Here is a 16,381-nt window from a genome sequence, read left to right as displayed (position 1 = left end):
GTCGCTCAGTGAGCCAGACATGCCCCGCTGAACCATGATCATCCTCAATCTCCAAAGAGTAATAAAAGTTATGCAAAGTTACTTGTTCCACATTTGTGCTTTTAATAGGCAAAGTTTTATGATGTGTGATGTCATAACAGAAACTCGCTAATGTTATTAATTCTAAGAAGTGAGCATTGTTTAAAATAATGATGAAAATAACTGCTCATCATTAAAAAACAATCCAATATTCTATTTGCATCTGGCACCATTCAATTCCTATTCGATTTGACCTCAAAAATTACTATTTGCGTGCTTCTAATAAATATCAAATCCTGTAGCACTACTAGAAAACAAATACTGTGGTATGTATCCAGAAAACGATGGTTCATAAGTTTTGCTACGTTTTCCCTGTGTGGCACCACATTTCCCTTGCACACAAATCTGCTCTTCTTTTCCAGTATGGATTGTTTAAAGCGGCAACATGCCACACACACGGAATGTTACAGATGACCCTCACTCATAGATGAGCCTGGCAATACAAGTGTCACCTATGTAGACAAAGGCTGCACCGAGCAAGAGACAAAAGACTCACCCCGCAGGCGTGCTCCCTAGCGTGCCTTCATCAAAGAGCCGGGTGTCCTCGGTTACTGCCACAGTGGACCTAAATGTGCAAAGTACAAAGTCAGCAGTGCTACTCGACTCAGCCTTGAACAGTGGGCAGCTCCCTTAGCATGTCACACCATGCAAAGAGGTTGGCGCTGCTCCCTCTGCTGCTTTAGTGTCCAAGTGCATCTTGGCTCGCTTAGGGCAGATAGCCAGTGCAAGACGCAAGTTCCATAGCAGCCTCTTTCAAAGACGGAGCACTAGGCTTCACTGTTCCACAGTTCCCAGTTAGAATTTACACAGTTGCATTATTCTGACTGAAGGGTTCAGTACCGAGGACTTTGATTAGCAGCAATGGCTACAAAGTCTCAAACATATGGTGTGAAACCTAGAGCCTGCCTAATTTCTCAGCTATAGTTGCTTACTATCATTCTTGCTGTTCAACACTGCCATTCATTTACTTTACCATTCAGTTTCTATTTTGTGCCGGTTCATGTCATCATTGATTAAACTAAATGCACTTGATACAGAACAAAATAAATGAAATGCTAGTTTGATGTTCGTAAGCAAAAAAAAAAAAAAAATAGTGGGTCAGAGACATCAGCAAACGAAGCAGAACATGCACTTTGAAACGGGGCACAACACACCAAGTGGTGCAATCTCGACCTCTGTAAACATGCAAAGGCATAGGTGCGGTGCAAACCGGAACCTGTCACTTTTCCAGCTCACACTTTACAGAAACAGCTAGTTAATTATTGCACCTAGTATTTCATGCACATACTGCACATATGAAGTGGTCACATCAAACATACATAAATGTATGGCTTACACTCATAATCCTAACAATTAGTTAATTCGACATTGCATAACCTTGTGAATGCCATGTGTGCTGTTTTGGTACTGAGAGCACGGCATGCATGCAAAATGTTTCACGCGACAACATGAAGTCAAAAAGCCAGTGATGCTGCCACATCACCTCCCCTTCCAACATTGTCAACACAATCAAGCCAATCAAATCCAAAGCATTTTGGCATGCAGATCACATATTTGCAGCATTCTTAAAAGTACACTAAAGGCAAGTATTAAGTCAAGCTATAGTGATAGATTAGTGCTCGAGAACCTCTACGGTGTCGATATATTACGCTTGCCATCAGTTCATCTGTACAAAATGTTTTTTGATAATTCAATGTGTTTCTTTGCTGACCCCATGAAATATAAACTAATGAGTCTTTATCTGTACAAAGTTACAAACTTGGACAACACTACAGAAGCTATGAAAGCAGTGTGGTCATAGAAATCTAGTTAAGTGGCTTTTGAGCTCTGAAATCATCTAGTGAATAACTTCTTCATATGACGGGGCTGCAAGGCATAGAGTCCATGTCGTGTCAAATCCAATATCCATAAGTGTACCATATTTACTCTATTCTAAAGCACCCTCAACTGTAACATGCACCCGTTTGCTGTGACCTAAAAGAAGAAAATTCCTTTACAGTACCGCGCACCTCGTTCTTTCATCTACAAATACAACTTTCTCTAGTTTGGAAAACAGAGATTTACTCCCTTTGCACTAAAGTTGCACCGAATGAAAAAGAAGTTGCAGTTTCGCCCGAAAGGCGAAGCATTGACTGCGATAGCAAATTAGTTTGCTATACGAAGTAACGGTCGTAGTTTTATCAGCCGTATGAACTTAGAAACATACGCTTACTCACTAATTTAACAAGCATGGTGTCACACACGCACAAGCAAACATGAAAACGTCTCACTTGATCACCACAGAAACTCGCCATCAAAACGGTGGAGGGAGGAAGTGCAGTAGCAAGAGTGAGCGAATTGACCTTTGAGTTGCCGCCTCTCGCTTCAACCAGTGCGGTATGCTTAGACACTATCCCAATCGCAGATTGCTTTCAAGATAAGGGCTGCACGGTACACAGCAGTCACGGGAGTAGAATGCCTCTCCTTCTGTTTGCACCAGTGCCACACGCAAGTTTTGGGAACTCCGAACGCCCATCATGCGATCCAATTTCCATCCATCTCCGCACATGTGATCCCTTTCCTTTCAATTGCATCATCATGATGAACTCGGTGTGCCTTCGCAGTCAGCAGTTCCATGCTGATAGAGCTAGGCTGCAAGTGTGTACGAGGCAGCCATTTTGGAATGGCGATGGCGATACGGTAATGCAGATTGAGGGTCATGCTGGATTCTAACATGCACGGAATTTTTCGACCCATTGTATCAAAAAAGAAAGTGCCCGTTAGATTCGAGTAAACACAGTATGCCTTATTGCTTCCAGTATGTGGCACACTACATTTTTGTTGTGAATGCAGGCAGCACACTGAAGAAGAGCCTTGTAACTCTACTCATAAGGTGGTGAAAAGGTTCAAAAACGAGATGCCTGCTATGTACAAATTTCTTTCACAAGGCGCAATTATGTAGACCATGTGAAGCCAAATTACATAATGCATTTGACTGTGAATGCCAGCAGTACCAACCAGTGACACCAGCATCTGCAAGTCGAGGCCAAATGGTTCGCTCACCTGCGGCCTGAGGTGAGTGTGTCCAGTAGTTGGGCCACCAGCTGCTCACGGCTTGCCTGGTCGCTCAGCTCGTACAGCAGGCTCAGGCACTTGGAGGCTACACTCTGTGTGAGATCTGCACGCGAGGCAAGACAACCATGGCAAACATCATAATTAACATAGTACTTCAGAAATGAACAACATTATGAGTGCCAGATGGCTTGTTTAGGATAACCATCAATATGGGCTCTAGCATCTGGGCTTTAGCATCTCACTACAGAGCCACAGAATATACTTTGTGCCTGAAACTGTTATCATTTTTTCACTCCATAGCGTCACCTTATAGTGACGGCAAAGAATGAGAGACGCTGCCAAAAGTGTGAGTTAAGGATCTAATGCTTTATTGGGCAAACTAGTGACCAGAAGGACAATCACCACTCAATATGACGACTGATGCAAGAACTGTTGTCGGTGGTCAAATTTGCTCTCATGGGTCAAATATGTTCACTATTTAACATGTTCAAGCATACATTCCAGAATGTAGAAGAAGAGTAGTCGCGATGCACACAGACACTCTGATGAGAAGACACATTGCCTTCGCTATATAATTGGTGAGAAGATTCAAGAAATTTTGGACACACTTGGTGTCTGATGTATGGAACAACAACTTCATAACAGTGATACTGTTATGCCACATATAAAACATGTGGAAGTATATTTTCAAATGACGAATTGTATGCGGATCTGGCTAGACTTTGTCACTCTACTTATCTGACCCGTTGAGGCTCCCTTCAGTGTACTCTTCTGAACCATTAAAAAACTTCTTTATTGTACTAATTTAAACCATTAAACACCTTCTTCATTATACTAATTTGAACCCCCGAAGTACTTCATCAATGTAGTCAATTCAACCACTCAAGTCCCTTTTTAGTTTACTCATTTGAACAATCCAAAGCTGGGTTCACTGTAATTAATTAAAAACTCAAGGCGCACCTCAGCATACTCACTTGAACCACTCAAGGAATTGTTTATGGTAATTATTTCGACAACACGAGTCCCTCTTTCCTGCACTCATTTGAACTGCACAAGGCCCTCTTCAGTGTATTTATTTGTCTCACTCAAGGGCCCTTCCTTGCACTCACTTCAACCACTCAAGGCCTTCTTATGCATACTTTCGTTTACAATAAAGACTGCAGAACACATTGTATAACTGCATGCATCCGTGACAGGTCCCGCAGGACCACCCTACTCACCACTGCGGTCGGCCAGCAGGTTGAGCAAGGCTGCCTGGATGTGCTGCAGCTGTGACAACACCGGATCCTGCTGGCTGCAGCGCTTCAGCAGGCCCAGGGTCCACACGCATGCCGCCTGCACATGCCACAGCACAGCTGGTGTGTGACATAGCGTTTGGAAAACAGCAACACTGGTGGCACACTGAGGCAGTGCAACAGGCCAAGACGCAGAAAAGGAAGCGATGTAGGGGTTGATTGGCACACAGAGGAGTTGATTCTGCACTCGGCAATATTAGTCACTAAATATTGCAGTCTTCTCCCACATAATGATCGCACTTGCAACTCGACACAGTGAGGGGAGGCCCGGTTTTGATTTCGAGGGGTGATGATGATGACGATTGGCCACCATGAATTGCACGTGTTTCCTAGCACTACTTAGCCCCGTTTGCAGAAAAATGGTACTCCTCCACACTTTCTTTTTGTTCGATCAGGCCATTGGTTATGTTGACACAAGCCTGAAGTCGTTGGATTGCAGGCATGTGTTGCAATAGGGCAGTATGCAAGCAGCGCCACCGACTTCAAGCTCATAGCTGTTAAGTACGCTTTGGACAATAGCAACCAGACGTGGAGAAAGGATTTCAGCATCGAAGTATGCATCCACTATCTGACAGTGCAGCACAAGAAGCTGAAGGCTACCATAAAGACACACTGTGCCATATCAATTGACACTAAGAGCCGCACCCTGTCAAAATGGTAAAAAAAAAGTGCGGCCCTTACACAAGTCTATATGGCATCACTGAATGGAATCAAACAGTGAATGTTCAAACAATCTGATTCCCGAATCAAATATCTACTATCAGATTTTTCGAATATTTGATATATAGTAGAACCTCGTTCATATGTTCCCGTAACAAACATTTTCTCGGCACCAATGTTCACAATTCAGAATGCAAAAAAATTACACAATAGAGTTGCGCTCTTCTTTTACCGGTTCATACATTCCCGCAAAACATGATTTTTTGGCACCAACATTCAGTACGTTGACAAACTGTAATTGTATCATAAATTTTCCGGCCGCTAGATCCCATGTGAACAAGAAAAGGCATGAGGCACGCTCAATTGAGAGCAGAATACATACAGCCGTCCATCTCATATGAAAACGACGGTGCGCACAGTTTCTTATTCCAGTACCAGCAAATCTCTACCCAGGTCGTCGCACACCTCATTCACAGCTATCACTGCCAAACCCATTGCAATAAACATTTTCACCTATCTGTTTTACAGCGCATGGTGCACAGTGCCATTGGTAGCATACTGCAGGCTTTTACCAATCCGAATGCGCCACCGTTCCCTGTTGCAGGTGGTGTGATGTGGGCATTACGTTTTGCTTCGGCGGTAACCGGGATGGCCTATTAGCTCGATTTTGTTTTGGTTTTCCGTCACCCTCTTAGAACACCACGCAATAGAATAATAACAAAACGCGTCTCGGGCCGCAAGAGCACCACCGGTTTGACCCGGGTCAGCGTCTCGTGCCGTAATGATTCGCGCAATGCTTTGCATTATGTAGATGTCAACAATAGATGAGTGCGTTAATTTCTTTTTCAATTACTTCAGATCGTACATTTTCCCAGTTAGTAAGTTTGTTCTTGTGCTTTTTTTTCCCAGAACGTACGAACAAGGTTCTACTGTATTTCATGTAGAGACATGCTCAGCGCCACATGTCACATGCGCAATGGAGCCCCTCGTGTTCAATGCAGCCCAAGCAAGCGTTTCACTTCGTTTTCGGCGCAGAAGAGCACCGAGCACTTCATGGACGAGCCGTTCTGGCTGATGCAACAGCGGACTTGGTCACTCCGAGTGCTCCCCGATGTCGGCCTGATGCAGGGACTGCACACACAGCGCCCAAATGGCACAATTCGCATAACGAAACTGCGTTGGCCGGGGCTACCTCTGTCGGTACAAGATTCATCCAGGTCGACAGGACCGATCAAAATGATGAGATGCAGACAGAGGGGACGTCAACAAAAGTACCTAGTGCATATTTTGTAAAGTGTGAAAGTATGTGCAAAGATTCGGCCAATTGGCCACTGATAGGCACGCAGATCGTGTTGGATATCCTCTGCGGTGATTTTAACCTTCCTGACATTAACTGGGATAAAATGACAGCATCTTCTCAGCTATCTGTTCCAATACATGTTCCAATATTTAAAAAAGGAGATCGACTAAGATTACAAAATTATCATCCCATTTCTCTGACATCACAATTCTGCAAGCTCTTGGAGCACATCGTGGCAAACTATATAAAAGAATTCTTAGCTGAAAACAATGTGCTCACGGAGTTTCAGCATGGCTTCAGAAAGGGTTATTCGACTGTAACGCAATTGGTATCAGTGATTCATTCATTTGCTTTATCTCTAGACAATAATGGCCACATAGATGTAATATTTTTAGATTTCAGAAAAGCCTTCGATAAGGCTCCGCACGACAAATTAATATTCAAACTTAGAGTTATTGGTATACCTGACATTTTCATAAACTGGATTATTGCTTACCTGAGCAAACGCACACAGTACGTTACAATAGGTGAACATAGCTCGGCTACTCTCCCAGTCATATCAGGGGTGCCCCAAGGTAGTGTCTTGGGGCCTTTACTGTTTGTAATTTATATAAATGACATTGTTAAAACCATAACTCCTGGTGTGCAAATTAGACTGTTTGCCAATGATTGTATTTTGTACAGTGACATAACTTGTCAGAATGATCAGACTGTCCTCGAAAAGAACTTAAATAACATATTAAAGTGGTGTAATGAATGGGGTATGTTTATTAATGCTGATAAATCCGTATTTCTTCGTGTTACTCGTAAAAAAAGCCCACTAACTTTTTCTTATACGCTAGGTTCTTCAGCTCTGCGTGAAACTCACAATTACAAATACTTAGGTGTTACTTTGACTTCCACATTGTCATGGAACATGCACATTAATGATATTTGTTCTTCTGCTTTCCGCAAACTCTGTTTCCTAAGACACAAACTTAAAAATGCCCCTCCTAACGTGAAATTACTGTGTTATTTTACATTTATTAGACCAAAGTTAGAGTATGCATGTATATCATGGGATCCTTACACTAAATCAAATATCGTGCGTCTTGAAAAAATACAAAGAAAGGCAGTCAGGTTTATATTTAATAAATTCGCAAGACTGGACTCTCCCTCCAAAATTATGACAGAAAACTCCATACCTACTCTTGAATCGCGCCGATAGCTGCTAAGACTTGAATTCCTTTCTCTTCTTCTCAACAACAGGCTTGAAATTAAACCATCGACTTATATAACGCCTGCACTAACACGGCAAACAAGACAGCATCATCCAGATTCACTAACACCCTATTATGCTCGAACTAACATGTTTAAATTTTCTTTTTTTCCCAGAACAGTATCAGACTGGAACGACAGTTTACAGACACAGTGTGACTAAAATTTGTATAAATCTGTATTTGTTTGTTCTTAATTTGTTCTCTTTTGTTTGTATAAGTTCTATTGCCCCTCTGCTTGGACCGAAAGGTCTGCAGTATGTACTAAATAAAAATAAATTGAGCTACTGGAAGCCATCCAAAACCGCGCAGCCCGGTTTATTACATCCCAGTACGACTATCAGCTAAGTGTTAGAAACATTAAATCATCCCTCCAAATCCTATCATTAGCACATCGCCGAAAAATCTCGTGCTTATGCCTCTTTCAAAAGCTGTATTACAATTTCCCACATTTACGCGACACACTTATTTTGCCACCCAACTGTACTTCACGCCATATCTCAAACAACATCAGTCTTCAACGTCTTCACAGCTCTACTAAATCCTTCAACAGCTCTATCTTGCCGGTAGCTATTGCAGAATGGAGTAGTTTACCTGACCATGTAGTTATCGAACGAAACCCTACAAGTTTCGAAACCTACTAACGAACTTTCTGAGTACTCATGGTTAACATATTTGACTTATTTTTACTACATCGCTCTTGTTTTTTCAGTGCACTGGTTATCACTTTTTGTGCTTGACAGTCATTTCAGTACACCTTCTGTACCCTTGTCAATGTTATTGTTATTGTTTCTTACTTCAGTCATTCTAAGTTTTTTTTACTTATGTATGCTCACCCCTTATGTAATACCCCAACAGGCGCCTTTGGGGGTGAATAACTGATGATGATGATGATGATGATGATGATGATGATGATATGCGCGCCAGCAAACTTCACGCCACTTCGAGAGCTGTCAATCTAACGTGCACACATTATCTCGATACCGATCACTGATGTGCCACCCACACGAACATACATTAGCAGCAAGCGTTCGTGAAGGCTTACAGCCTGTTACCACGTTGGTCAGTGGCACATTTTGGTAAGAGCCACACTGGATCGGCCATTAGGTCTAATCAGTGCTGCTTCATCAGGTGTTGGCAACTGACTAAAGTTACGGTTTCATTCTAAATCAACGCAGATCTGGTCGGAACAGCCGCACGGCACTCGGAAAATCTACAAACCACCTCACAAATGAGAGCTAGACAGCGGAAGAATGAGGAGGAGGAGGAGGAGGAGGAGGAGGAGGAGGAGGAGGTGGGGTAGCGAGCATTGCAAACTTGCTGTGACCCTCCAGATTTTAGATTCTTTCACACGCGGAGGACGCCTGCTCTTTACCATCGGCGCCAGCTACAAGCGGAGCAGTGATAGAGTCATGCCATGCGTGGTCCTTTGGTTGGTTGCGCAGACTGGCCTTACAATAACCTGTGTGATGCAAAGTTGGGATAGCCCTTCTGCATTTTGGAGAAAAACAGGAAAGCAAAGCTTTCTATGCAATAAACCAAGGATTACCGCAAAACACAGGTACACTATTAAGCTGAGAACCTCACTGGTACTCAGTACCACAGAATGTCATTAATTCATTAGTTTCAGAGGAAAAAAAGCACCTGATTCTATGCCACAGAAATTCTATTAATAGAAAAATGGTACTTTCTAGACCTTCATATATTACAACTGAGCTGTAATCAGTGCTGGCATACTAATTTGGCGTTGCCTTCAATAAGAGTAGACCGCATTACATTATATCTTGATTTCTATATGCCTAAGTTACCGATAGCTTGTTACATTCTTGTTATGTAATGCTAGGAGGCTCCCAAGCATGTGCAGAGCTGTATTTTCTTCCCAAAATTTGTAAGCATTAAATTTTGTGACAAATATCCTGATACTCGATATTTGATTCAAAATTTGGTTTTTCTTTTTCTTGAGTTGACTCTACATTTGATTTGAAATCTGCTATTTGGTATTTGCACACCCCTACAAATGAGTTTTAATAAAGCACAGAGAGTAATGTGCAAGGTGCCAAGTTGCTTCAAAACACAGCACTGCAATCACCTCATATGGTTGAGGAAGCGAGTTAAGCTGAGTTGTGCTTATGAATGAGCGTGCGGGTGTTTTAAGTTTTCTGTCAGCGAGTTTCTTGACTGCAATCATGGTAATTGGGCCAGTCAGTATGAATTCAGTCTGTTAAGCATGAGCAAAGAACAAGGACGAGTGAACAATTAGATGGACAGAGTCACTTATTTTTCTAGTCCCTGTTCTGTTCTCGCAGCAAGCACAGCTGTTGTAATCCCAAGTGCCCGATGAAAGCAGTTAAAAGGGACACTGAAACGATTTTGACGATTTTCTATAAACGTACTGAGTTGTTAGAGTAGGTCCTTCTGATCATTAATTGACGCATCTAAGTGCTCTGCGTAAAGCGTGTAATTTATTATAAGGTTTTAAAAATGCCCATCGCTGCCGATCACAACACACTGCGTGGCGGAATTTCAAGCCGCCCCCACCCATATGACGCAAGTCACCCACATGACGTCAGTGGGGTGAACTATCCGATTGGCTGAACAGGGCGCGTGATCGATAATTTTGCCAACTCTATGGTAAACAAATTATGTTCGTAATAGTTGAAATGTTAGTTAATTGTTTTTATAAAAAGGAAGTAACATAAAGGGAATCAACAAGAAAAATTTTTCAGTACACTTAAGCACTTCCGGCACACAGCAAGTGTCATCTGCTCGTGTTACAACGTGCTCCATCTTTGACGAGAGCTTCGCCGTCGGTGTTGGTCTGTCTTTTCGCAAACGCTATCATTCGACTTTGTTGCGTGGTGGACTGCAAACGTGCGAGTGGCAATATGTCAAGCTGCGACATCGTGTCCCTCTGCAAGCCAGTAGACAAGTGGACTGGCTGCAGCGCATCTGACTGCTGCTATCCGATGAGGGCCAGGATTTGCGCGATATTCGTCGTCACTTTACACCGCAATAGGGTTTCGCGAGTCTGGTATTACGGTAAACGCAAGCGCAAAGGGGACAGGGCCTGGCCCTGTCCCCTTGCGTGTCGTTTTATGGGTTGAACAGAAACGCAAATGTGAATAATCTGCACAGTGCAGCCACCTGGTGGCACAGAGCTCAAGCAGACACAGTAGCAGTAACAAAATGTATTCTTTGCTGCTGGTGTAAATTTTTCGCCAGAGTGTAATCATTAACACGTTTTTGTAAATGTTTAAAATGTTTTACACTTGGCCAGAGCAATATTAGCTCTTTCGTTGGCTGGTTAAACTCTGCGCCAACGGGTGGCTGGACCGTGGAGACCGATCAGGCAGCTCACGTACGTCTACGCTAAAGTTCCTTCATCAGCTTGAGTTTATGCTTCTACTGTTCAGTCAAAACGTTTCGCTAGTGTGTGGTTAACGAAATACCAGACACGTTCGGCACTGCAATAGAGTGCTCGCAACGCACGCTGCTTCGATAGCTCTCGCTTGTGGTCGACGGCCAAGCAGCTAGCGGAGAGGTTTCGTGTGGGCAGGGGCAGGCTCCAAAACAACCGGAAGTGGACGATGTGACATCGCATCGTGACGCAGAACCAGTGAAGGCGGAGCTTAGCCCTGATGGCTCGGCGAACGAGTTCAGGAGGGAAAGTATGGCTAGAGAGGAGGGTAACTTGTAATCGCTTGTAGCTCCATTTATACGTAACGCTTCACTTAAATTGTGGTGTGAATGTTCTACTTAAGTTGTACCCTACGCGTCTACAAAATTTGTCCGAACAATTTCAGGGACCCTTTAAAGCCAAGCACCTCACCTGGCGTGCACCTGGTCGTGCGTGGCACAGGTATGTGTCCAGCAGCTGAGATACCAGCCACTCCATCTCACACAGGTTGGCTTTTGCTCCATCAGGTGGCTGCACAGAATGAACCACAGCGCTTACCCTCATGACTGGCAGAAAACTGACAATTCATCCATAGGAAAAACTGCACGTTGCTCCTCTTGGCCTGGAGTTACACCTATATTCAGAAATGCAGCTCAACTCAAAGAAGACCATGCTTGACTTGATCTAAATGACACCTGTTGCAAACATGCCCAGTATGCTTACTGCGTTTCCTTCGGCGCGTTCCAGACAGGGGTCATTTATATCAAATCAAGAATAAACTTCAAGTCAAGATGCATTTCTGAATATGGGAGTTAATCTTTTTCTTCATTTATTACTGCCTCAACTGCTTAGAAGCATTACATAAGGGCGGGCATGTACACAGGTAGAGTAGCAATAATATACATGACTGATGCAACAATAAAACTGAAGAAAAAAACGACAATGGTTCAGCAAAAGAAGAATAAAATTACACTGCACCAATACAGCATTATACGGTATGTAAACAAAGCATATTTATTTATGGTAATTAAAAAAAAATAAGTGTGAGAATACACAGTAATGCCCCAGTGATAAAATCATGACTGGTGCAAATTTTGGTGTGATATGAATCGTAATGTTCCCCGGCCAAAACACGTTGCATACAATGCTCAAAACATAGGCTGTTCCAAAAGCATCGCGACGCCACTGCAGATCATAGTGACATGCGTACTTGTTCATTCTTTTTCCAGGGACCGCATTTCAGCCACCACTAACAATTTGAAGTTATCGCTTGGTGCAATTAAGACATGCGCCTGCATGATTTGGAACTTACTCTAATGTTGACTCTGTTGTCTATGTTCTCGCCAAACCATGTGCAGACTGTAGGCGCGACGTGAATAGTGTTGTGGTTTCAGAAAGGTATGCGAGCACCAGCGATTACATTGGGACCTTCAATGAGTCATGGATAAAAGCCGGTGCACTCAGCCTGCTGATCACATTTCTACAATCCCTGACGGTGCTTGCCACTATCGTAGTGCTGCGAGTGCCACTTGCTTTTGTGGGCACAGGTTCACCCAATAAAAAGTTAGTTTCATAACTCAGTTTTTGCAACTGTGGTCTTCACCATCACTAAACATGACAATACGAATGTGCAAACCATGGCCACAGCAGTGACAGAGCCAGTGGGATGGGCAGGTGAGTTCTTCCCCTCTCGCCATGTTGAGCCATCCTCAGCTTAATCTTTTTTTTTTATGTGATGCTTGCTTGGCTTGCGATTCTCTCCGCTACAGAGAAAATCAGCTGCGGGCGATTGGCATCCCGCTGCTTCGCTGCCTCTGCTGCTGCTGTGGCCATGGCTTGCAGATTCTATTATCCCGTCTAGTGATGTTGAAGACCACAGTAGGAAAAACTGTGAATCATGAAAGTAACTTGTTATTCGGTGAACCTGTCCCCACAAAAGCAAGTAGCACTCAAAGCACTATGATAACGGTAAGCATAGTTGGCGATCACTAAAATCTGATCTGCACTGTTGCATTTGGGTGTCTTGGCCTCAGAGTATGGCGTCACACTGAGGGTCGCTCTCTAACTGAGGCACCTGGTGTGTCTAGAAACGGCTGGCTGGCCTATGCCACTGGGACGTCACACGGAGGCTAGAAGGGCCCACGCCTTCATCCGAACTTTTACAATGAGAGTTGCTAGCTTTTGATGAGTACAAGGTGAGGAGGTTGGAGGAATAGAACAGGGGGTTTATTCCCATCGGGGAAAAAGGGCAAGCTTATTTACAGGATAAGGCATACTGGTACTTGCTGGAGCACGGAGCACGGTCTATTGTTCTCGTGACATGAGCTACATGTCGAAGCACACTGCATCGTTCTGGGAGAGTGCACTCCGCACACTCAGGATCTCTCTTACAATGCTCTCTGTCTTCCCTAGATCCCTCGTTAGGGAAATGCGTAATGCTCCAATAAACCAGTCTGGTGGTTTGTATCAGTAGAGCACACTGCCTCCGAGGAGCAGAAGGTTGACACAAAGCCCATGCATCGCTCCGAAGCTGATCCTGGAAAGGGCGCAGCTAGCATACCTGTATGACCTAGTGTTTCATTGACGACTGGGAAGAGGTAAATGCTCCAAGCTCGAAAGAAGGTAAACCTTCTCCAGGTCCTCGCGTCTTTGTCGGGATTGAAGTATGCCTCGCCACCTTCGTGCAGGCACTCACCTGTTCTGTTGCTCTTATGCCTCTCCCCTTCCACTAGTGACGATTGTCAGTGGTGGTGCTCCACTTGTGGTGATTTGCGGGTCGGGGCGCTCACGTCGCGTCGCCGGTGATGGCTGGCCGCTGCCCACACATGACACGAACATCGGGGTCTCCTCTCCGAACAGTACCGGTTACGTACATGCTTCCCTATCGTCTGCCAACACCTTTGTGTCTAAGACTTCAGCTTGCATACGGTGCCTTTGCCCGTACAATGACTGTGTACTTTGTGTTGATAATTTCCAGATGCTAAGACGAAGAGCGGTGCCTAATGCTTGCACGTGGTCGAACTACGCCGAACCACACTTATTGGAGGCCCAAGCCTAAGGAGATTGCCCGAGCTCTCGCGAGTTGGCCCATTAGTCATTGCGAGAACAGGCACCACGGGGACTTTTCCCAGTGGCGTGTTGCGGGAGCCTTTGCTCTCGCTGTGACATGCCATAGGAGCCCCTGTCCATATTTTCGCCCTTGGCTTAGGAGCCCTTCGGTTCCTGCGAATCCTGGGACGGGGCATTTGTGCAGTGTTGCGTGCCACCAGGGACAATAAATCTTTCCGCCAACTCAAGGCAATAGTGTGTTCTCTTGCGTGCGCAGCAGCACACTAGGCGACAACTGACACAGCTCTGTGGCTCGCTAAGCTCAAACCTGCAGTGGTCGGTACTCCCATGAGACCCTAGGACCACCACGAGTTCTCGAAAAACCTCAGCCATCTCGTTGTAACACTGACCTCTAATTTGGAGTCACTGACAGCTCTCAGTGTCCACGTTGACTCGGCAGAACGTTGTTTGATGTCAATACCACAATGACCCCGGCCTCCGTTCTTCGGTGAAAATGCCAAATGTAACAGCACGTCGAGTGCGTCGGCTTTTACGCATGACTCACCAAAGGTTCCAATGTAATTGCTGGTGCTCGCAAACCTTTCAGAAAGCACAACACTATTCGCGTCATGCATACACTATGCACAAGGTGTGGCAAGAACATAGACAACAGATAGAATCAATGACAACATTCGAGTAAGTTCCAAATCACAAAAGCGCGTCTGTTATGCTGAGCGATAACTTCAAGTTGTTAACGGGTGATATGCGGTCCATGGAAAAAGAGTAAACAAGTATGCGTGTCACTATCATCCACAGCGGCATGGCAATGCATTCACAAGAACCCATGTTTCGAGCACTGTATGCTTCCAAGCCTCCAGGGTTTGGATCCACCAGTTCAAGGTGAGGCATGGGCTCATTAACAAGACTGTAAGTGGTGAAGGAAAGAAAGTGGATAAGGCTGCCATGAGTGACTGGATGGGGCTGCTTCATCGGGCATTGGCAACTAATTAATGCTACCGTTTGGTGCTGAACCGACGCAGATCTGATCGCAGCACCCCCGTGACAGTGGGAAAACCCACAAATCGCCTTGCAAATGAAAGCAAGAGAGCACTTAGCACTGGACTGTTCGTGCTCAAATTTTGCAGAAAAATCGCACTTTTGAAGTCTACATCATTCAGTGTTACATTTGGCACAGTTAATTACCTGGTATTTAAGAAAGAAGTGCAAGTCTGCCTTCATGTATAGGGATACGAGCTACTGTCGTCACGGAGCAAGCATAAACTTGTATCTCCACCTGCCGGCAGCTGCAGAAAGCAGCGTTTTGGGAATGGATACTGCATGTTCCAGAGGAGAGGGCAAGACACAGTAACCATCCCCGACTAGCTGCTTTCTGCACCTGCCTGCAAGCGGCAATACAAGTTCGTGCTTTCACCGTGACGGCATAGCTCGTATTCCTATAAACGAAGGCAGACTTGCCCTTCTTCCTTAAACACAAGGTAATTAACTGTGCCAAGTGTAACACTGAAGAATGCGGACTCCAAAAGGCGATCTTTCTGCCAAGCTTAAGCGAGAACAGCCCAGTGATAAGCGTAAAAAAATGTTTTTTCAACACTTTAGGCGAAATATGCAGGTCCCTGTGTACTTTTTGACGCGACCACTGTGGACGAAACTGTGGTGGCTATCGAGGTGATAATGAATGGCGACTACGCAGTTATGAAGGTGCGTAGCAAACATGGTGTCAGCCAACTTTTCAGATTAACAAACTTTTCATAAATTGCCTGCTGACTTCTTAAAGTCTCCATGTAAAAATATTTCAGTGCCACGAACTTCGGAATACATGTACCGAACTTTTTAGAATAACCACTGTTATTCAGTTTCCCTGTGATGTTAACAATGCCTCAGTACTACGAAATAATATTCAGAAATTTAGGGATTCTTACATTTCCATGTAACCTTCATGGCAGCCAAACAGTAGGCAAGCAGACGAGAAGGCGCAGAGAGCGGACGTCGCGGCGCATGGGTTCGGAAAACCTGAGACGGCAACCGACAAAAAAGAATGCAGGTGAGTGGAGACGACGATGCACCAAATTTTCCAAGCGCCTGCTCTGCCCAGAAAAGTGTTGCCTAGCAACGGAGGCGTGACTCTTCCTTTTGCCACATTTTTTTCTGTGCATGTTTCTTTCTTTCATGCTTCTCTCTGCGGCCGTAGTAGCTGCGCACGCGGTAAAATGTAACTTCCGTACTCTCGGTGATGCCACACGGTCGCACTTTTCACTTTTCAGATGGTGCCATT

At 44.5% G+C, this 16,381-nt stretch overlaps 1 protein-coding gene across 2 annotated transcripts in view; it reads right to left on the bottom strand.

Moving 5' to 3' along the window:
- Window positions 1-16,381, bottom strand: part of LOC135907568 (proteasome adapter and scaffold protein ECM29) — a 505,292-nt gene that overhangs the window by 201,145 nt on the left and 287,766 nt on the right. For both annotated transcript variants that reach the window (XM_065439250.1, XM_065439249.1), the window contains exons 21-24: window positions 11,473-11,571; window positions 4,353-4,467; window positions 3,121-3,235; window positions 575-643 (exon numbers count right to left, since the gene is read on the bottom strand). In XM_065439250.1, the coding sequence (XP_065295322.1) occupies window positions 575-643; window positions 3,121-3,235; window positions 4,353-4,467; window positions 11,473-11,571 (398 nt within the window). The remainder of the gene's footprint in view (window positions 1-574; window positions 644-3,120; window positions 3,236-4,352; window positions 4,468-11,472; window positions 11,572-16,381) is intronic.

Source organism: Dermacentor albipictus, chromosome 1 (genome assembly GCF_038994185.2).
Source record: "Dermacentor albipictus isolate Rhodes 1998 colony chromosome 1, USDA_Dalb.pri_finalv2, whole genome shotgun sequence".
Taxonomy (NCBI): Eukaryota; Metazoa; Arthropoda; class Arachnida; order Ixodida; family Ixodidae; genus Dermacentor; species Dermacentor albipictus.
Note: the sequence above shows the minus strand (reverse complement) of the source record. Positions and strands in the feature narration are given on the sequence as shown.